Source organism: Podarcis muralis, chromosome 16 (assembly GCF_964188315.1).
Source record: "Podarcis muralis chromosome 16, rPodMur119.hap1.1, whole genome shotgun sequence".
In the NCBI taxonomy this organism is placed as follows: Eukaryota; Metazoa; Chordata; class Lepidosauria; order Squamata; family Lacertidae; genus Podarcis; species Podarcis muralis.
This window is the reverse complement of record NC_135670.1, coordinates 9,202,040-9,222,953: the sequence shown is the minus strand read 5'-3', so window position 1 is coordinate 9,222,953 and position 20,914 is coordinate 9,202,040. Positions and strand designations below refer to the sequence as shown.

At 49.0% G+C, this 20,914-nt stretch overlaps 1 protein-coding gene and 1 long non-coding RNA gene across 4 annotated transcripts in view; one reads left to right on the top strand and one right to left on the bottom strand.

Moving 5' to 3' along the window:
- Positions 1 to 20,914, top strand: part of LOC144325793 (uncharacterized) — a 273,530-nt gene that overhangs the window by 96,026 nt on the left and 156,590 nt on the right. The window lies entirely within an intron of this gene.
- Positions 1 to 20,914, bottom strand: part of ZBTB7B (zinc finger and BTB domain containing 7B) — a 57,780-nt gene that overhangs the window by 35,387 nt on the left and 1,479 nt on the right. The window contains exon 1 of one of the 3 annotated variants that reach the window (XM_077920088.1): positions 15,420 to 15,538. The exons of the other annotated variants lie outside the window; for them this stretch is intronic. Coding sequence (XP_077776214.1) covers positions 15,420 to 15,435 — 16 coding nt within the window. The 5' untranslated portion in view covers positions 15,436 to 15,538. Of the gene's footprint in view, positions 1 to 15,419; positions 15,539 to 20,914 lie in introns of those variants that run through there. 3 annotated transcript variants of the gene reach the window in all.

Below are 20,914 nucleotides of genomic sequence, written 5' to 3'. Positions count from 1 at the left end.
ATGGCAAGGAGAGACAGGCCTGGCACCAGATATAGGACGGGGCTGCCTTATAAACAGGCAGACCACCGGTCCATAGAGCTCAGTGTTGCCTGCACGGGCTGGCAGCAACTGTCTAAGATTTCGGGCAGGGGATGCCCTCAGCCCTACCTGGAGATGCCGGAACTTGAACTAAGGACCTCCTGCATGCAAGGCCACTGAGCTCTGGTTTCCCAGCAGGGCTCTTCCTGTGTCCTTATGTTCTTTCCAGCAACTCCCTCTGCCAAATTAGAAGTTCCTAGTCCTCATGGTTTTGCATATAAACTGGAACCTAGGAAGTTTGGACCATTAGTCAAAAGAACATAGGTGGTTGCCTTCTACTGAGTCAGGATCTGGTCCATCGACCTCAGGACTGTCATCAGTGACTGATAGCGACTCTCCAGGGTTAGTGGCAAGGACATGTTCTGGAGAGGACGCTCCTTGTCTGGTTTCGTCAAATCAAAATTTTGTTGGAAGACGTAAATAAAATAAAATAAAATAAAATAAAATCTCCCTTCCCTTGTCCTGGCAAGTTCTAGGTGGGTAATTTCGCAAAGGTGCTCATGTTGAGAGCTTCCTGGGAGAAATGCCCAGACAGGCAGGATGTGGCATTTGAACTCTGAACATGCTCAGAAACACATCACTTCGCAGCCTGGCATTGGAAGTGGGCTCTGATTAGGCCCCTCAAAGGAGGTGCTCTGGTCCTAGCCTTCTGCAGGTCTGGTTTGCGGAAGGTCGCAAGAAACTAAGAAGAGCCCAGCAGGATCAGGCCACGGGCCTGTCTAGTCCCAGCACCCTGTTCTCACAGAGGTCGAACAGGACCTTGAGCTCAATAGCAACTCTCCTCCCTTGCAGCTGAGAATGAGGTAGACTGCTCCTGAAACAGGAGGCTCTAGACGGCTCTTGCGGCTCTTCACCCATCAAAATAATCTGAGCTGGTTTCTGCCCCTATCAGAACACAAGGCGAGGCTTCTAGACCAGGCCGGCCTAGCAAGCTGTTCTCACAATTGCCAACCAGATGCACTGAGTTCTGGTTTGTCTGCCGGTAGTACCTGACCAGATGCAGATAATAATAATAATAATAATAATAATAATAATAATAATAATAATACAGTAATAATAATAATAATAATAATAATAATAATAATACAGTAATAATAATAATAATAATAATAATAATAATAATAATAATAATACAGTAGTAATAATAATAATAATAATAATAATAATAATAATAATAATAATTTTTTATTATTTATGCCCCGCCCATCTGGCTGGGCTTCCCCAGCCACTCTGGGCGGCTTCCAAAAAAATATTAAAATACAGTAATGCATCAAACATTAAAAGCTTCCCTAAACAGGGCTGCCTTCAGATGTCTTCTAAAAGTCTGGTTGTGAGTGTGTGATATGGAAAAAGCAGCGGCTTTGTGTGTTTCCATTTCTATTCCACCTTTCCTCCCAGGAGCTTATTCCCACTCTTGTATTATCTTCACAACAACCCTATGAGGTAGGTCAAGAGGCGGGAGTCAGCCCAAAGTCCCTCAACTGGGTAAGGGAGGATTTGAATCTAGGTCTCCCTAGTCCCAGTCCAACACTGTGTGTGTGTGTGTGTGTGTGTGTGTGTGTGTGTAAAACAACACACCCGTGACCAACTAAGTCAGCTGCCTATGGGTAACTTTGCCCGGGACTCTGCCAACCCTCAAATCTGTTTTTTAAAAAACAGACAAACCAGAACCATAGCCGTCAAGCGTCCCTTATTTGGCGGGACAGTCCCTTATCCCAGCACCATGTCCCGCTGCTGTCCCTTATTAATGATGTCCCTTAAATAAGCTATTGAAGGTAATGGGGCCCTTTCTATGTCCAGCTGTGCTTGGTCAACAACAAATTGTTGCTGTTTTTTTTGTGTCGAATATATGCTATATGGTGATTTATGGACCTAATAGGTATCTAAAGCCGTTTGCACACAACAAAATATGTATTTTATCAGAGTTATTGTTGATCCCTTATTTTGGCTGCTGATCCCTTATTTTCGAGGCTGCTGGCCCCTTATTTTCAAATCTGTAAGTTGACAGCTATGACCAGAACTCAGTCCGATAGAAAGCAAACTAACAAAGTTACACCCGCCGTCTGCACTTTGCATTTAAAGCAGTTCCATCCCACTTTAAACGGCCGTGGCTTCCCCTGGGAAACTGTAGTTTGCAATGGGCGCCGAGAGGAGACCACCCATTCCCCTCACAGAGCTACAGTTCCCAGAGTCCCCTAGGTAGAGGGATTGACTGTTCAAACCACTCTGGGAACTGTAGGTCCTAACAGGCCTCAGCACCCTTTCACAAACTACAGTTCCCAGGATTCCTTGGGCAAAGCCGTGACCCTGCTTTAAATGTTCAGTGCAGATGGGCCCTTAGTCTCTAAGTCTGCGGGTGGGAGCGGGGAGGGAAGTCCCTTAATCTGTTCACCACCAAACAGGTGCCTCGGCCCGGACACCTGGGTTCCCCAGGCAGGCTTCCGATTCTTCTTTCGCCCACAGCTGCAGCGTGGGGAGCCAGACCGCTTCCCTCCCACCCCTCAACCCCGGTGAGGGGAAAAATGAACAAGCCAGCTGGACGAGAAGAGCCCACCCAGGTGGGGGAAGAAAACAGAGAACGAAAGAGAGAGAGAGCGAGGGAACGAGGAAATAAGATTGTCCGTTTACTACCCACTTAAGAAGGGCAGCTGATATGAAAGAGGAACTGCTGCGTGGCGGCTTGCAAAAGGGGGGTGGGATTGCTAACAGGGCTAGGATAGGCTGGAAGGGCATCGGACGACATGCGCCTCAGAAAATGAAAAACATGCTCCGTTGTGCAAGAGGCATGGGGTGGGCACAACTGCCTCCGGGCAGGATCCCAGGCACCAACACACACTGGGCCCATTTCACAGAATCATAGAACTGTCGAGTTGGAAGGGACACCAAGGGTCATCTAGCCCAACCCCCTTTTTGGCCCAACGCAGGACTCGAACCCACAGCCCTGAGATGAAGAATCTCATGCTCTACCAAGCTGAGGTATCCCAGGGATAGCGTTCATTTCCTGCCTTTTCCTCCAAGGAGGTGGCGTACGTGGCTCTCCCCCCTCCTGGGTTTAATTCCCACAACAACCTTGCGAGGTGGGATAGGCAAGAGAGAGCGACTGACAACCCCCCCCCCCATGGCCAGGGCGGGATTTGAACCCTGGTCTCTTCCCAGGTCCTTGTCCAGCTCTCTAACCACTACACCAATATGTCCCGAAAGCGGGGACTTGCAAGACTCCAGGCCCGATGGCTCCAAAATGGCGTCCTAATGTCCATAGCCTATGGTGGTCCTACTCAAGAGTCAGCACACATTAAGGTGAATGCGCACGGCTAACTGAGGCCCGTTCCTTTCAATGGGTTTATTCCGAGGAAGGTTAGTGGAGATGGCAGCATGCCCAACGGGGGCACAGGGGCGAAAGCGAATTGCCATCTCCCACCCGACAGACTCGTCTCTCTCCCACCCTTCCCGTTCCAAGTGCGGCCTAGAGATAGCGCCAGTCCGCTCTGGAGGGCTGTTGTGTGGCCCGCTGAGATAAGGGGCCCCAAACGGCTGAAAATAAGGTTAATTTAGAAGTGGGAGAGCTACTTTCAAAAAAAAGAAAGTGAAAGGCTGGAAGGGAATGGCACTCGACCTTTGGTGTGGCCTAGGCCAGGGCAAGGCTACTTCGCAAGGGTGTTGTGAAATGGGAGAACCATGCCCGCCACTTTGAGATCCTGGGAAGAAATACTGCATTTTTTGCTCTATAAGACTCACTTTTCCCCTCCTAAAAAGTAAGGGAAAATGTGTGTGTGTCTTATGGAGCGAATGCAGGCTGCGCAGCTATCCCAGAAGCCAGAACAGCAAGAGGGATTGCTGCTTTCACTGCGCAGCGATCCCTCTTGCTGTTCTGGCTTCTGAGATTCAGAATATTTTTTTTCTTGTTTTCCTCCTCCAAAACTTAGGTGCGTCTTATGGTCTGGTGCGTCTTATAGAGCGAAAAATACGGTATATAATGGGCTATAAATGAAAGAATAAATAACGAATAGATGAACCTATTCCTCAAGCTAATGACAGGCTTTCTACAAGTCTATTTCTCGAAGGAGATGTGATCAAGTTGAGGGACCATAGCGGGGGATTTAAAATACTAATAATTTTATTATTTATACCCCGCCCATGTGGCAGGGTTGCCCCAGCGACTCTGCACAGTGTTTGCTTTGCTAATGTAGACAAATAACGAGCTTGATGCACGGCGGCCTGATCTGGAGTAAGGCAGCTTCCTGTTTAAATCAGCCCTTTATTCAGAAACCTGAGGACTAGAATCTTGCTTTATATGGAAAGGCCCCTGTGGCCTGACTCTCTCCATATAAAGCAATTTCTCCCTCCCACCAGCACCCAAAGACCTCTCCCTATGCGCTTCAAATGCGCTCAAACATCCGTCCCAGAGGGTGAGCCCAGGACACAAGGGTGTAGCCCCCAAAACGGGCACAGAGGTGGAAAGGGAAGAAGAGGCGGTTGCCGGCTTACGCTGCAACTCCCTTGCGCAACGACGCCTGAGATGGCAACAGGATGGCTGAGGCCGTCTCAAGGACCGGCTAGTGGCGCATAGCCACAAACCACAACAACCCACACCTCGCTGTCCCTCTGGTGCAACAATGAGGCTTGGGATCAGGGCCACTGAGTCCTGTTCCTGACAGAAGCCGGTCTCTGGTGTCTCTGGGATGGGGCGGAAAGGGGAGAGGCCTGTGTTTCTGTCCCTGCTGGCGTTCCAGGATAGACTGCCCCCATCCATGGAGGCTTTGCATATTCAGCCTGAGGCATCCATCTTTCAGAGGTTCTCTTCTGCAACACGGGCTTTGATCCAACATTTTGACCCAAAGCACAAAGGGCAATGGCAGTCCCCCTCCTGTTTTATCCTCACCCACCTGCTATTCAGGGGGTATACTGCCCTGGCAACCAGAGGCTCCATATTTTGCAACGCTAGCCAACAGCTTGCTGCTACATTCCCATCCACCTGCTACTTGGAGGTGGTATATATTATCTCTGCAATTATTATTATTATTATTATTATTTATTTATTTATTTATTTTTCCCCTGCCCTCTCCGGCCTCAGAGCAGCTAACATCATATAAATAATACAATATGCATAAAAACAAGCAGTCAATTGATTAAAATGCATCCCAAAAATAATTCAAATAAATTAAAGTTAAAACTGGACAAATGATAATCCTCAGGTTAAAATTGAAAGCGGTTAATACTAGCCAGGACCAACTGTTTTCCACTGATATTATAAGGACCTGTGAGCGGGCTGCGAAACCTCCTTTGTGCTTGTTCTTATACAAAGAGAAAATGAGTCAGGCTGAACCCTGACCAAAGGCCTGGCGGAACAGCTCCGTCTTGCAGGCCCTGCGGAAAGATGCCAAATCTTGCAGGGCCCTGGTCTCTTATGAGAGCGTGTTCCACCAGGCTGGGGCCACAGTGGAAAAGGCCCTGGCTCTGGTCGAGGCCAGTCTAACCTCCCTGTGGCTCAGGATCTCCAATATGTTTTTATTTGAAGACCATAAGGTCCTCCGTGGGACATACCAGGAGAGGCGGTCCCGTAGGTACGAGGGTCCTAGGCCATATGGGGCTTTAAAGGTTAAAGCCAGCACCTTAAACCTGATCCTGTACTCCACCTGGAGCCAGTGCAGCTGGTATAGCACTGGGGGAATGTGATCCCGTGGCAAAGATCCCATAAAGAGTCTTGCCGCCGCATTCTGCTCCATTCCTCTCTGCTAGCCAACAGCTTCCTGCTTTTTCCACAGCCACCTGCTATTCAAGGGGTACACTACCCTTGCAGCTGGAGGCTCTATTATTGTTGTTGTTATGATGATACAGTGGTGCCTCAGGTTACAGACGCTTCAGGTTACAGACGCTTCAGGTTACAGACTCCGCTAACCCAGAAATAGTACCTCGGGCTAAGAACTTTGCTTCAGGATGAGAACAGAAATTGTGCTCTGGTGGCGCAGCAGCAGCAGCAGGAGGCCCCATTAGCTAAAGTGGTACCTCAGGTTAAGAACAGTTTCAGGTTAAGAACAGACCTCCAGAACGAATTAAGTTCTTGACCAGAGGTACCACTGTAATGATGATGATGATGATGATGAGCTAAACCACCCTTTCAGCTGAAGATCACAGGGCGGTCCGCAACATAAAACTACAAGATGAGAACATAAAACACATAACAACAACAAACCAACAATCCCTCTTCCCACAAACACATTTTAAAGGGCATTGGACGTCCATCGACCCAAGGCCTGGTTGAAGAGGAACGTTTTTTGCCTGGCGCTAAACAGGGAGCCACTGCAAAAAAGGCCCCGTTCTCTCCTGTTGCCACATTCAGAACATCTCACGGAGGAGGCACATGGAGAAGGGCCTCGGAGGATGATCTCAAGGTCCCGGGTAGGTTCATACTGGGGAGTGACAGTCCTTGCGGTCCACAACCCCAGCCTCTCCTCCACCTCGGCGAAAATCTTTTAAAAGACGTTTTTAAAGCAGCCACGAAAGCCGGGCAGTACAACCACTCCCTGTCCTTTTGCCCAATGCGGCTCCCCCCTCCCTCCCCCAGCTGCCACCCCCAACTCTGGTCTCCGCAGTCACCAGCCAGGTCGTTGCACTTCCTGGAAATGAAGGTGAGGCAAGCAGGGAGATAAGGAGGGCGAAGCAGGCCAGGGAGAGGCCCAGGCACCTTGTGTGGCAAGGAGGGTTCAGGATGGTGCCATGGGGGGGGGGGGAGACCTCCTGGAGAGGCCCGTGACTCAGCCTGGGTGGGAGCTGCTGTCGCAAGGGCGCTCTCTCTCTCTCTCTCTCGTTCTCTGTTGCAAACCAGAAGTGGTTATTAAGAGAAGAGACCCCACCCTGGCCTTAGACTCAGGCCTCATCCAGACACAGAGTCCGTTGCCTTCGCTTTCCTGGTTCTAAAGCCGCTGCTTCCGTCCCCATTTTATATTCTTACGCTGCAATACTTTGCTGTGTTATGGGGCTTTTTGATCAGAAATATCCCCGTGCCAGGGGGAATTTCAAATGGCCGGCCCATCCGGCGGAAGACTGGTGGTCTGCGCTGCTGCACTTGGAACAGCTCTTCTGGGTTTCAGGTGGGGGGGGTCCGTTTTCCCACCTGGGGTTGGGACCTTGCGCACAGCAATGAGCTGCTGCCCTCCCTGTAAAAATAAAACAAGATTCTCGTCCTCAAGGTTATGAATAAAGGGCTGACTTAAAGAAGAAGATGCCTTAGAACGGTGTTTCCCAGCCTTGGGTCTCCAGCTGTTTTTGGACTACATATCCCATCACCCCTAGCTAGCAAGGCCGGCGGGCAGGGATGATGGGAATTGTAGTCCGAAAACAGCTGGAGAGCCAAGATTGGGAAACACTGCCTTAGAACCAGCACAGAATTGTAGCGTCAGATGGTACCACGAGGGTCGTCCAACCCAGTGCGTCGCATAAATCTTCTGCCCAACGCGGCACTCGAACTCGCAACCCTGAGATTAAGAGTCTCATGCTCTACCAACTGTGATAGTGATGGACCTCACTGTCCGTCAGTCGGGCAATCTACACACAGAGAGTTCTTTTTGCAGTCCCAGGTAAAATATAAGAGTTGTCAAGGAGGGGGTAGGGAACCCCAGGCCCAGGGGGCATTGATGGCCCTCCAGGCCTTCTCTCTGGCCCTTAGGACTCTCCCCATACACCTCCTTCCCCACACCACGCCCCTCCCCAGCCTTGCTTCGCAACCTCCTTCCTGGTTTTTGCCGTTCTTGAACTCTGACATATGCCTCTTCCTTGCTTGGAAATGGAGGACAGAGCAGGGCGTATAGGACTTTGTCTGCAAAGAATATAAGTCTATTTCACAAAGGTAAAATCTATGCTAGTCGCTCCACCCACTTTTTGCAACTGGCCCCACCCTCTCCCAGAGCTACAATTCCCAGAGTTCCCTGGGAAGAGGGATTGATTGCGGAACCACTTTGGGAATTGTAGTTCTGGGAGGGGAACAGGGGTGTCTCCTAACGACTCTCAGCACCTCTAATGAACTACAGCTCCCAGAATTCTCTGGGGGAAGACGTGTGTGTTCAAAGATCCTGATGTGGCCTTCATTACTCGCATGAAGCCAGCCTACAAAGCACCACCGTTGTATTTTATCTTGACTTAAAAAATCTAAACCGGGGGCTCCCAAACTACGCTTCGTTCCAGGTGCTCCATGCCATTTCTTCAGCTACGTCGTGAAAGACAGGTGACAGCGTTTTCATCACATTAAATATCCATATTGTGTTTTTTTTATCGCTTCGTTTATTTCTTATATTTTGTAACGCCGTTAAATGCAATACGGAAGAAAGAATAAAAATTCAAAATCATACAATTACTACAACGGGAACAAAATTCATAAAGTGGTCCAGTAATACCGCCCCCCCCCCCCAGCAATTTTCAAAGCGTTTGGTGGGAGGGGAAAATGGGAACCAATGATACACACGTCAAATATCCATCTTCTTTTCTTAAATAAATAGATGAATTATCTCTAAAACATCAATACCAAATATTTAAATGTTTGCTTGTAAAAACATGAAAATATGCTTAAATTCATTTCCTTCCAAAGGGCAAACATTCTGACCCTTTCTCTCTTATTATCTGGGGTGTTTCTATGTTTGTGTGTGTGTGTGTGTGTGTGTGTGTGTGTGTGTGTAGATAGATGATAGATAGATAGATAGATAGATAGATAGATGATAGATAGATAGATAGATAGATAGATAGATAGATAGATGATGGATAGATAGACAGACAGACACACAGACACACATTTGTTGACTTCCATTTAATCATTTCCTCCCTTATAATTTTATTTGGACGTGTCATCCCAGTTGTAATTTCCAGCTCTTCCCAAATCTTGCAATCACTTCTTGGAACCCGATGTCTGACCTACCTTACAGGGCTGGCGCAAGGAGCAAATGAGGATGGGAAATCCCACAGTTGCACCCCATACCCCCACACACATACCTGCACTTACTTCCCATGGCACACCACTCCCAGCTCCTCTCCAAGCACTGTGGGATTATCCCTATTTTCACCACCTCGTTCTGCTATCAAGGCTGATCAGGCCCCCAGCCAACCTTACAACACCCTTGTAAGGTAGGACAGAATCAGAGCCTGTCCGAGCAAAAAGGCTTGCTTACTCCTCAAACCATGTCCCCACCTCACCCTTCCAGGTGCCCCTAAACTCTTTGCGGAGAATCGACTGCTTCCTGGGTTTGCGTGCCAAGGGCGGGCACTGCCAATCTTCAGGACAGCAGCAACGAGATATTGGCACCATCTGAATAACTTAGGTTGTTTTTGAGAGAGATTTTTAAAAAGAGGCGGTTAGGAGAAGCAGAGATTTTCACGGACTGACCCAGATCGTCACCTGAGGCCTTTCTCTGTGTGCCCCTTCCAGCAGGAGGGTGGCAACACAAGAACGGGGCCTTTTTGGTGGTGGCCCCCTGCTTCTGTGACACTCTCCCCAGAGAGGCTCGGCTGGCACCATCTTATCTTTAGGCATAAGGCAAAAACTTTTATTTCCCGTCAAGCTTTTGGGCTTTCATTTAATCTGTGGCCTCCTTCAGCGGGTGGGACGTTTTAGTCCTGCCTTTTAAAAATATGAACCATTTTTTTAGGTTTCTTCCATTTTAGATGTATGCTGGTTTTAACATGCACTGTTTGTTTATTGCCACTTTTGAGTTGTTGTTTTTTTGTAGTAAAAAGGGGGAGGGACCCAACCAATAAGTTAAAATAAATAATAATTTGAGGGTTTTGCAAGGGCATAGAAATCAGTGCAGCTTTAGCGATATTCGCCATGCTCTGCTGTCACCCTCTCTGACCCTTCTCCAAAAAGGAAAACACACAAGGAGAAAAACAGAAGACATGGCTGGAGGAGGAAGAGGAGAAGAAAGGAAGGAGTTGGTGAAACGGAACCCAAGTCTAGGAAACAGGAAGGACAAATTTGACTGGCCACAAGCCATTCCCCCCCCCCCCAAGGGGTGGAGAGAGAAAGAGAAAAAAATCTATTTCCCCCTTTCTTCCTCTTGTGCACAAAGACCTTCAGTGCTGCATTCCGGAGGAGGCCAGAAAAATTATAGCTGTCCTGCTATTGCAGGCAGTTAGAATGAGCAGAAGACTCTCTGCACATGCTCAGAGGAACACTCCACTTCCCTGGTTTCTGGGACACCTTGAGGTCGTACCTGGCTAAGTCCCACTTGAAGCAGACCCCGCTGAAATCTAGCCGTCTAGCCGCTGAAATCTAGACAGAATACGCCGAATTTAATTGTTTTATCAGAAAAAATAAAGAATAAATCGAAACAGGAATTTGTTTCAAAATGGGAGGTTTTCAAAGAATATCTGAAAAATAAATATAGTAGTTTAAATTCTATTGCAGCATTCGAGGAACTTCAGTAATAGTTGCAAGGTAGATATAAGAAATTAGATATATTAAGAATAAGTTTAATTATGATAAAAGTGTGCATTAACAATAAGTAATAGGAAATTGAAATATGGAATGGACGGGAGGTTGGGTCTTTAGTGTTAAGACCAATATATGTTTTATTGTTTGCTAAGAAAATTATGTGTCTAAGATTATTCTTGTGTGTAATTTGGTATTTGTGTTTTCCCCCTCTTTTTTCTTGCTGTATCAATAAAAAATTATTTTAAAAAAAGAAAAAGAAATCTAGCTATTCGTTTCAGTGGGGTCTACTCCGAGTAGGAAGCACGCTTGATGCAACCCCTTCAGCAGGTTGACTGGTTCGCCGTACCAGGCAAAGGTTCCCCCACCCCGATCCGCAGGCTCAGGGCACAGGTGGAGGGAGAGATTGCAAAGCGCTTCACGAGCCAGGAGGCTGCAGAGAGAAGGAGGGGAGCAGGAAGAAGGTGGAGTCATTCAGGGAACATTACAGGGTGGGACTTGGCCCCAAGGGACTCGGGAGAGGCGGCTGGGTGGGGTCCGCTGCCGAGTGGGCGTTGGGCCGGGTGCAGAAAGGGGCAGCACGGAACAACACCCTGTGCCTCTGTTGTTGCGCGCATCTCTGCAGGACAAAGGTAGCCAGCCCTGCTGGACTCCAACTCCAAGCAGCCCCAGGGAATTATGGGAGCTGGAGTCCATCAACATCTGGAATAGTAAAGACAAGCGTATAAGGACTTAGAAGCAGTTGCGGGAGGGTGGAGGGGGGGAGATATCCTCAGGTTCAGCAGCTCCCCCAAATCCCCCATCTCCACAGAGCAGCTGGAAACTACAAAAATTGCAGTTGCGATGAGAATCTGCACGCCACCCTAGATTTCAGGGCTGTTCGCGACATAAAACTGCAATATAAAAAAGTCAGCTGGGATGACAGGCTCCTATAAAAGGACAAGGGAGGCAATGAAGAACTGGAATTGGATACCCATAACTATGTATATCAATTTGAATAAACAAATAAATATCGGGGGGGGGGGTTGTTCAGAATGTTTGCTGCTATAAAGGAAAAGGATTCTCACTTCTTCGCAAGCAAATGTTTACATGTTTGATATGGAGATTTCAAAGGTGACTCGTTCGTTCGTTTCTGAAAAATAGATTGATGTTTCACACATACACACATTCCTCACAGACATTTGTGTGTCGGAGCAAGGTTCAAATTCGCACGTGACCCTGAAGCTCCCTGGGTGCGACGCTGGAATTTCTCAGCCTAATCTGCCTCGCAAGGTTGTTGTGGGGATTAAATGAGGAGGCGGGGACCACTTTGAACTCCTTGGAGAAGAATCTGGGATAGCGACATGGGCGTAGCCTGGCTTTATTTTAGTGGGCCGAGCAGGCTTTATGTTTGGGGGGGGGGGGCACAGAACTGAGATACCTGCGATGCAATTGGTCGGTTAATTAAGTATTTCTATTTATTTACAGTGGTATTTCGGGTTACATACACTTCAGGTTACATACGCTTCAGGTTACAGACTCTGCTAACCCAGAAATAGTGCTCCAGGTTAAGAACTTTGCTTCAGGATGAGAACAGAAATCATGCTCTGGCGGCACAGCGGTAGCAGGAGGCCCCATTAGCTAAAGTGGTGCTTCAGGTTAAGAACAGTTTCAGGTTAAGTACGGACCTCCAGAATGAATTAAGTACTTAACCCGAGGTACCACTGTACTTGGTTTAGAGGGGGGAAGCTGCTGCCCCTGCACTTCCTTGGCTACACCCAAGGATAGCAATGGGCTAAATAAATAGATAAATAAATAAATATATGAATACATTCCTCTCTAACCTCATCCACCCAAACAGACCCCTGGAAAAAATTGCTAAACCCCTGCTAAAAATTGGCCGACCACTCCATTGATTTCCCCCGCCTGGTGTAGCAACTGTCATGCGCTGTTTTCCATTGTATTTTTTAATCCGTGAGATCCACATTGTGAAACGAGAAAACACGATATAAGAAATAATAAAAAAGGAATCAAAATCAATTAAAAAAACAGCAAGAATTGTTAATGCAAACATCCGGATGAAGCTATTGAGCCAAGAATGGTCCACAAATCACAGTTGGAGAAACTGGCACCCCTGTTTTGCATTTCTTTTTTTGGGGGGGAATAGTGGAAACCTACTTAAAAATAATATATATTTACCTACTGCGGTGTGGGGGGGGGGGGAGAGAATGGTAGTGCCCCCAATTCTTCAAGGTTAGACTCATACCCTTGGGCATCGCTAGTGGGCAGTGCCAAGGCAAGTGCGACTGTCCCACTGCAAGACTGCCAACTCTTTTAGGGCTGAGCTCTTTGGGGCTCAGACGGTGGGATCTCAGGCAGGTACCCCACAGGTGAAGCTATCCTTATCACCACACGTCCTTGCCTGGGATGGGGAAAGTTCACCTGTTGGATTTCTGCCCGTTACACTGCTGTTAGAAAGCAATTCACCTCGTGCCAGGGGAAAAAATGAGACTGACTCCCACCCAGGACACAGGAATAAGGTCAAAAGTGCCTCCCTGTAAGATTCTCCCCATATACGTAAGTTCCTCCAAAGTCTGTAGGAACAGGAAGTCTTGAGCGGTTTCTTCCAGGTGGGGCAACTATATATAGGACTAAATCTAGGCTGGGAAGGAACCCTTTTCTATGCCAGGTTTGCACTTCTCTCTGACACAAAAAATAATAACAACCAAGAGTGCATCTGAGCATGTAAAGAGTTCCTTCTACACTGAGGAGTAACCACAGCCTGGGAATAGGAGACAGAGCTCTCAGTCAACCAAGCTGTGCTTTCAAAACAAGACTGAGGGGGGACCCCACCCCAGAGCCCCACATTTTTTGAAATCCAGCACCCAAAACAAACAGGGGTTTGTTTTTTAAGGCTTTCCCCAAACCAACACCCAAAACGCCTTGACCACTTGGTACCCATGTTTTTCTCAACTTCTGGTGTGGAGCGGGAAGTAGACAGAGCCCTCGTCCCAGCCTACAATGTCGCCCCAGCACCTCACAAAGTCACCCCCCAAACGGCCATGATTCTGTCCCCCTGGCACTCTCTCACACAGAGTTAAAATCTGACCTGACCTCGCCACCACCCCTCTCTCCAATTCCAAGCTGGCTGAGCCAGCCAGAGGGAAAATTGCAATGCTAATCCCACAGCCCTACACCAACCCTGAGTCCCACCCACGGCCACAGCTTACAGCCACCCACAATTGCGCAGTGCGCACACTCAGCCAAAGCCTCCTTTTCCCAGCAAGGGAGTCCCAGTCCTGACCCCACAACAAAGGCCACGCTCTCACTTTGTCCAGTTTAAACCACAATTACATCGCTTTAACCGCTGTAGCTTCCCTTAAAAGAATCCTGGGAACAGTGTCATGTACAATCTAATGGCCAAACAGCACCATTAACCTGGGTTGCGGTCGCCACAGCGGAAGACCTTGGCGCCATTTTCTTTTACAACGGGGTTTATTATTACTGTTGTCGTTCATTTCATTTCTATCCCACTTTGCAGTTTCGGGAAGAAATCTCAAAGCGGATCACAATGCGTCGAATAAAACAATCCAGAATAAAACAAACGCAAGCTTCAAGGAAATTATTTGAGATAAGGGGCGTTTTGCTTTCTCCAGTCGCCAACCCGGCAACCAGAGATCTCCAAATGGTCGCAACTGGACTTGCGCCTGGGGCCTGGTTGGTTGCTAACACAGCCTGGGAACTGTAGTTTTTTAAGGGAATTCTTAGAAGCCCTCTATTCCCCTCACAGCACTACAGTTCAGAACTCCGATTGCTAAACCATTCGGGGAACTGTAGCTCCGAGAGGGGAAATATGGGTTTCCTAAAAACTTTTGGCACCCTTCCCAAACGACAGATCCCAAGAATCTTGGGGGTTGGAAGCCATGACTGCTTCTTTGCCACCCAAAAGCCACAAAATGGAGGGTCACATGTCTCCTTTGTTTTATACACCTCTGCAGTGCGGTCCTAAGGGTGCCCACAGCCTAGAACCAGGGCACAGCCGGGCACCACAGGTGAATGCCAAAATATTGGTGTGTGGGGAGGGGGAGGCAATCACCTCACCACCCCAAAAGCCACACATCCACGTTACACTGCCTTTGCACACGTCCTCGAATACCAGGGAATTATAGCGCCCGCTCCCATCTGCCTCGCACGCAATCGCTGTGAACTGATATGTGTATGTGTATGAATATTAATTTGGCAATTTAGGCCAAGCCGAAAGGAGCAGCGAGTTTCCTGGGAAGGAGAGGGAACCATGCAAGCGCTCTCTCTTTCGCATACACACCCTCTCTGCCCCACCTGTGCCCACAGCCGTGTCCTGAAGAACAAGGCTATGGGGTGCAATAATCTGTAGAAGCGGGGGGGGGGGGAGGCGGTTGGACCTGTGGCACCCAGCATTTGGAGGGCCGTAGATTCCCGACCCCATCCTATATGTCCCAGCCAATCAGGGATCCCATACCAAATGCATTTACAGAGGACGAGGAAGCAGGGATGAGGAACAAGTATGTTGGACTCCAACTCCCATCAGCCCCTGCCAAGCACGGCCAATGGTGGGGGAACATGGGAGATGGAGTCCAGAAGCATCTGCAAAACCTTTAGTTCCTCCGCCCTCAGTTGGCCTGGCACTCCACCGCCCAGCCATTGACACCTCTCATGCCAGGGAGGATTGACTCTGCACGCTAATGATCAGGAACAGCCACCCGGATCGGAGTTCGAATCCTCCCACTTGGTGTGTCAGAGGTGGAACGAGAAAAAACAACCCGGGGGAGATGGCAGCTAGAGGTTCGTTTAAAAAGTTTAAAGGCTAAAAATTAAGACAGAGTGATCGTGGGAGCCCCTGGGGGGCAGTCCAAAGGCAGAAAGTCCTCCTTCCCCCCTCCCAAAAGACCCCCCTGGGTTCTCCAGTTCTTACCCCATCCGGTGCCCATGTGGCTGGTGGAAGAGCAGCTGAAGAGTCAGGAGGGTTGTGGCAAGAGTGCCCGCCGAGCCCTGCCCGGCACAGCGGCAAGGCCTGACCCACTTCTGCTTCCGACTTGTCACCTGCTCTCTCCCCCCACTCCACCCCACCCCACCCACCACCCCGGGGAGGGGAACTTCGCCAAGTCATACCAACTGTTGCCAGGGAGTATACCCACTTTCTTTGCGCACAGAGGCAAGCGCCCCCTCAAATATCAGCTAGCAAATGGGATTCTCCCCCTTGCCTTTCCATCGCCTCCTTCAGCCGGGCACCGGGCACCCCTGCAGTGGCACAAGCTGGCAACTGGTACTTTTTTCTTTGCCAAGTCATCTTGGCACTGGTGCCAGGGGCAGGGCGGGGGGGGGGGCGGGGAGCACCAGCAGCACGCAAACTGTTTGGTGCTCCCAAGGAAGCTGCAGGAAAAATAAAAGGAAAGGTTGGTGGGCGAACCCTCCTGGCCCTCCCTCGGCTCGGCTGTGCCAACCGGTTGGCACCGCGCCCGGCTCGTCGCAGGTTTCCCCCTGCCAAGCCAGGCTCCTGTTACAGGCCTCGCCTGGGGTACGGCAGCCAGGCCGGGGATGTGTGCCACGCAGGGTTGCCATGGAGCGCGGAGGAGCTCAGGGGCAGCGTCGTCCCCCACCCTGGGGCGGCGAGGGAGGGGGGCACCTCCAGCAGAGAACAGGGCGCGGCACACGCAGGGAGATTTCTCCGTGGTTTCATCAGCCGCCCCCTGAGGAGGCTGGCTGCTGCGGCAGCCCAGGCTCCCACGGCAACCAGGCCACGTTTGGCGCAGCCGGCCCAACTAGGCCACGGCTCCGAAACCAGGAGCAGAAACCAGGCCAGAGAGCGGGCGGCCGTTGTGGCTGACCCTGTTGCACCGCTGACTGTCCCTCAGGCCTCCGAAACCCGGACCTCCTTGCCTGGCATTTGGGGTCACCAGCAAACCCCCCCACACACTTTTAACAGATAGAAAAAGCAACACTTTCAAAAATACAGTAACAGGCAATACATTCATCTCTACCGCTGAAATTCGGCCCAACGTAGATAATTTCAACCTTATCCAAATCTCTTTTGATAGCCTTCCATAACTTTTCATAATTGTCTTTCTACAATTTAAATTTTTTTGCAGTCATATTTACACCCAGATACGTCACCTTTTTCGAGAAAAAGCAAAACTTTCAGGGAGGACATGGGTTGGTGGGGAGAGGAAGGCTGCACCTGTTGAATTTCTGCCCGGGCTGCAGGAGCGAGAAGCAGGAAAGGAGTCCCCAAAGACTCAACCCACGAGACCACCCAGCCAAGCGAAAAGCAGGGCCAGAAATAAGCCAAAGTGTAACCCCCCACCTCCCACAACCCAGAGCTTTTTCTTCTTTTTATTAGAAAAAAAATAATAAGTGCAAGTCTTAAGCAGTGATGCAGCTGCAAAACTGGGTTTCAACACAGCTGTTTCAAAACCATGCTTAGTTGACACCCACTCTTTATCAGAGAATAAAGGAAGGGAACTCAGCGCATGCTCCGAGGTTCATTTTAAAATCTGCATTTCCCTCAACGACTTAATGCATGCAAATGAAGTGAGGACTTTACAGAAAAATACCCTGCACGTGAGGTGGTGGCAACAGAATATTCTCATATATTGGTGGCAATTTCATCTGCTTAGTTGTGTTTATAGGTGCACATCTTTGCACACGAACAGGCTGGTGGCTGAGGCAAATAAGTATCTGATACTCCGCACATGCTCAGAGGAAAGGCTAACCAGCCAGCACAAAACACCATCATCACGAAAAAGCTAGTGACATTCAGTTACGTTTTTCTCACAAGCACCCACTGAAATGAATGAGCTTTCATCACGCATAATGGACAAAGCATAGCTGAATACCACCCAGCGTTCCGTCATTCTAATTTAATTTTTGTAATGTTTTAAACCATTGTCGTTAATCGGTCTTCTCAATCATTTAACTGTTTCTGTAAACCGTTTTGAGGCTTTTTCTCTTTTAAAAAACCATCGAGCGGTGCACAGATCTTACCAAACAAACACACAAAACAAAACTGAGAAGGGAGAGTTAAAACCAAAGAGGTGCTGGGGGGCTCAGTTTACTAATTTTGGGATGCCTTAATCCGAGCATTTACCTTCTCAGTCGTCCTCACGTCCTTGCCTGCTATTTATTGCTCTTCCCCATACACACACACACACACACACACCAACCTACAATCCACTTTGTTGCCTCACAAGCCCCCCCCCTTCCCCCACCTCCAGCACATGAGGAGGACACCTGGGGACATGGCGCAGGTGTATTCTTAGCTGCCTCCCCACCTTGCTCACCCTTGCGCTGCCGGTTCAGAGCCCTGAGGGAGGTGGGACGGCGCTAACAGGCGGGTGAGGCTGGCTCGCCTCGCAGGCTGCCTCCGGGAACCGTCACCTTTCCTCCTCTGGCACGCAGGTGGGCAAAGAACTGGGTGTCCACCTTTACACACGAGAAGAGCTTACGATCCATACTCCCGTGCCAGATGGGCGGGGTACAAATAATAAATTATTATTATTATTATTACTTCAGCAGCCATGGCTGCCTCCCCCAAAGAATCCTGGGAAACCGTAGCTTGCTAAGGGGGCTGGAAGTCATTCGGTCACTGAGCTATAGTTCCCAGAGTTCCCTGGGAAGTGAGATTGCTTGTTAATCCTGGGAACTGTAGTTTGCTCGGGGAGGCAGAGAGTTGTTCGGCGACCCCTCCCTCTTTGCCCTCACAGATCTACAATTCTCAGGGCTCCCGGGGAAGCGGGACTGGGTGTCAATCCTAGAAAATGTGGTTCTCACCTTCACAAAGCTACAATTCCCTTGACAGTTCCCAGGATCCTTTGGGGCAGGGGGGAAAGGGGGCATAAGAGTGCTTTAAATGTATGGTATGGACGTGACCCACGTCCCGACTGGGGCAGTGAGCGTTGTGTGGGTGCAGAGGACAGAACGCAGAGACGGAACGGCTGGTTATGGGTCGCATCCAAGCTTCATCATACCCAGAGTAGACACAGCGAAACGAATGGATATGATTAACTGGGCCAGTGGGTCTACTTTTGAGTATAACTTAGTTGGATACGGCCCACCACTTGTTCTCTGGTTTTCTGGGCAGTGTCCAACCGAAGCATTTAGAACAACTAAGAGCATCCTATTTGTGAAACAGAAATCACAATATATATACTTAGACAGGATAATATAAACACAGAAGTCAAAATCAGAGTGATAAAATAATCTAGCTGGGGTAGGGACCTCCCAGCCGGCATAAGAAGCAGAGCCTTATAGGAACATAGCAAACGGCCTTTGGTACATCCAGTTCTGTACACCAGGGTTTCCCAAACTTGGGTCTCCCGCTATTTTTTGGGACTACAATTCCCATCACCCCTGACCACTGGTCCTGCTAGCTGGGGGGGGATGGGAGTTGTAGTCCAAAAACAGCTGGGGACCCAAGTTTGGAAAACACTGGTAGCAGTGGAGACGCCAAAGAACTGAACCCGATACCTTCTCCATGCAAAGTAGATGCACTACCACTGAGCTATCCATATTTCAATGATGTTTTTAAAAGTACAGTATTAAGATGTTGTGATAAGGGAGAAGAGAACGTCGGATCCACACACACACACAACTGTCAAAGACCCCACAAAATTCGGATGCCACACAGGCAAGATCACACCCTGCGTTAAGTCTCCAGGAATAACCACCACTTCCAATTTCTGGATTCCCAATTGCTAATCTGTGTCATTAACCAGACTCACCAGCCTAGGAGAGATTGCCAGTCAACAAAAAGGACCTTTCTACATCGGAACATAATAGCTTATACTCATCAGTCTTATCAATCAGACCCGTTTGGCCATATTATTCTGTACGCTGAAATAAGACGGATGGAATAGTTTTATTGTCAAGGGGTTAGAGGATGATGTCTCCTTCTTGTGGGCTGTGTTTGCAAGAAACAAAAGTGGGAAAGGGCTGTTTTCAAGGAGTAACTCCGCCAGGCTCGGAAACCACCACAGCTACGACGGGAGATTCCTTAGTTTAAAATACGTAACTAAGGAATCTTCCATTGTCATCTCACGATTGATTTGAAAGTTTTACTGGGTGAGCCATTAAAAATTATATGTACTTGAAAATAAAATAAAATATTTATTTGATTCAAATGATCACATTTGCTTTCCTTTTTCTCCCCGTCCTTGTAACTCTCACTCATCAACTTTGATGTGAAGCAGACTTCCTAAAAGTAAGAAGTATTTAACATGTGTGAAGCACTTTCTTTGTAGTGCTACCAATAATATTGCTTTTTTTACCGTCTGGACCATAAGCTGCATTTCATTCCACTGAAAGTGGAGGAGGGAGGGAAGGAAACTCCCCCTTTGTCCTAACTTTACAAATTTGTTTTGGGACACCGCGGAGGGCGGGGAGAGCCAAAAGGTCAGGAGAAATCCTGAGCAAAAGTCCCACCCCAAGAATCAAGGCTCCCAATAAGAACAGAAGAGGAAGCTGGCTGCTGGATCAGACATAATAGCCCATCTAGTCCAGGATTCTGTTCTCACAGCGGCCAAACAGTTGCCTGTAGGAAACTCGCAGGCTGCTGCCAGGCTTGCCAAGGTGAGCACACCTATAGACACAGCCCTGTAAGGGAGGGAAGGGTAATCAGTGGGGCTGGGTGTAACTTGGAGGGCAGAGTCCAACTAGTAAAGTTGGCCCAAAGGGAAAAGGGAAGAAAAAGAAATCACCCACTCAATTCTTACTAACACAGCACCCAAGCAAAACGGGCACCTTAAGAATCATACCCTTTGGATTCCAAAGGGCACTTTTGCATTTGAGACAAGCCCCGCTTTCAGTGCCCGTGTGCCAAGCGGGTAAAACAGCTTTCTGTTGACTTGCCATCCATTCCCTGCTGGCGGGTGGTACGAGAGTGGGAAGCGGGGATGCACATGGGACGAGATCCCAGTTGGGCCCCTCCCTCCCTGGCAGCACCGAAGCCACAGATGCCACCCCTGCTCCTTCGTGCACACAAGAATGGCAGGGTCTTAGCTTCAGTGGGTAAGGTATTTGGGGTCCGCCCTACAGAAGCAAGGAATCCAGTAGCAGTAGCAAGGTAAGACACAAGCCTGACAGCAACTCTAGCTAACGAGGAAGCTCTCGTCCTAATAAAGTCCCTCCCCAGGTTACAGTCCACCAACTGGGCACTTGTGGGGCACTGCCCGCTCTCCTCCAACCATGCCCAACTGCCCTTAGCACCATCCCCAGCTCATACGAGGACGACAGCAAGCCACGGTCATGCCTCACCCCTATTCAAACCTAACAGCTCCAACAATTAAAACCGGCTCCACCATTATTTGAACGACGCCTTTTTGGCGGGCACACGCTGCCCACCCCTGGCAAGGAGTCAATACCTGCCTGCCTGGACAAGAAGATTTTGTGACAGAGGGTGCGGGTGGCATATGA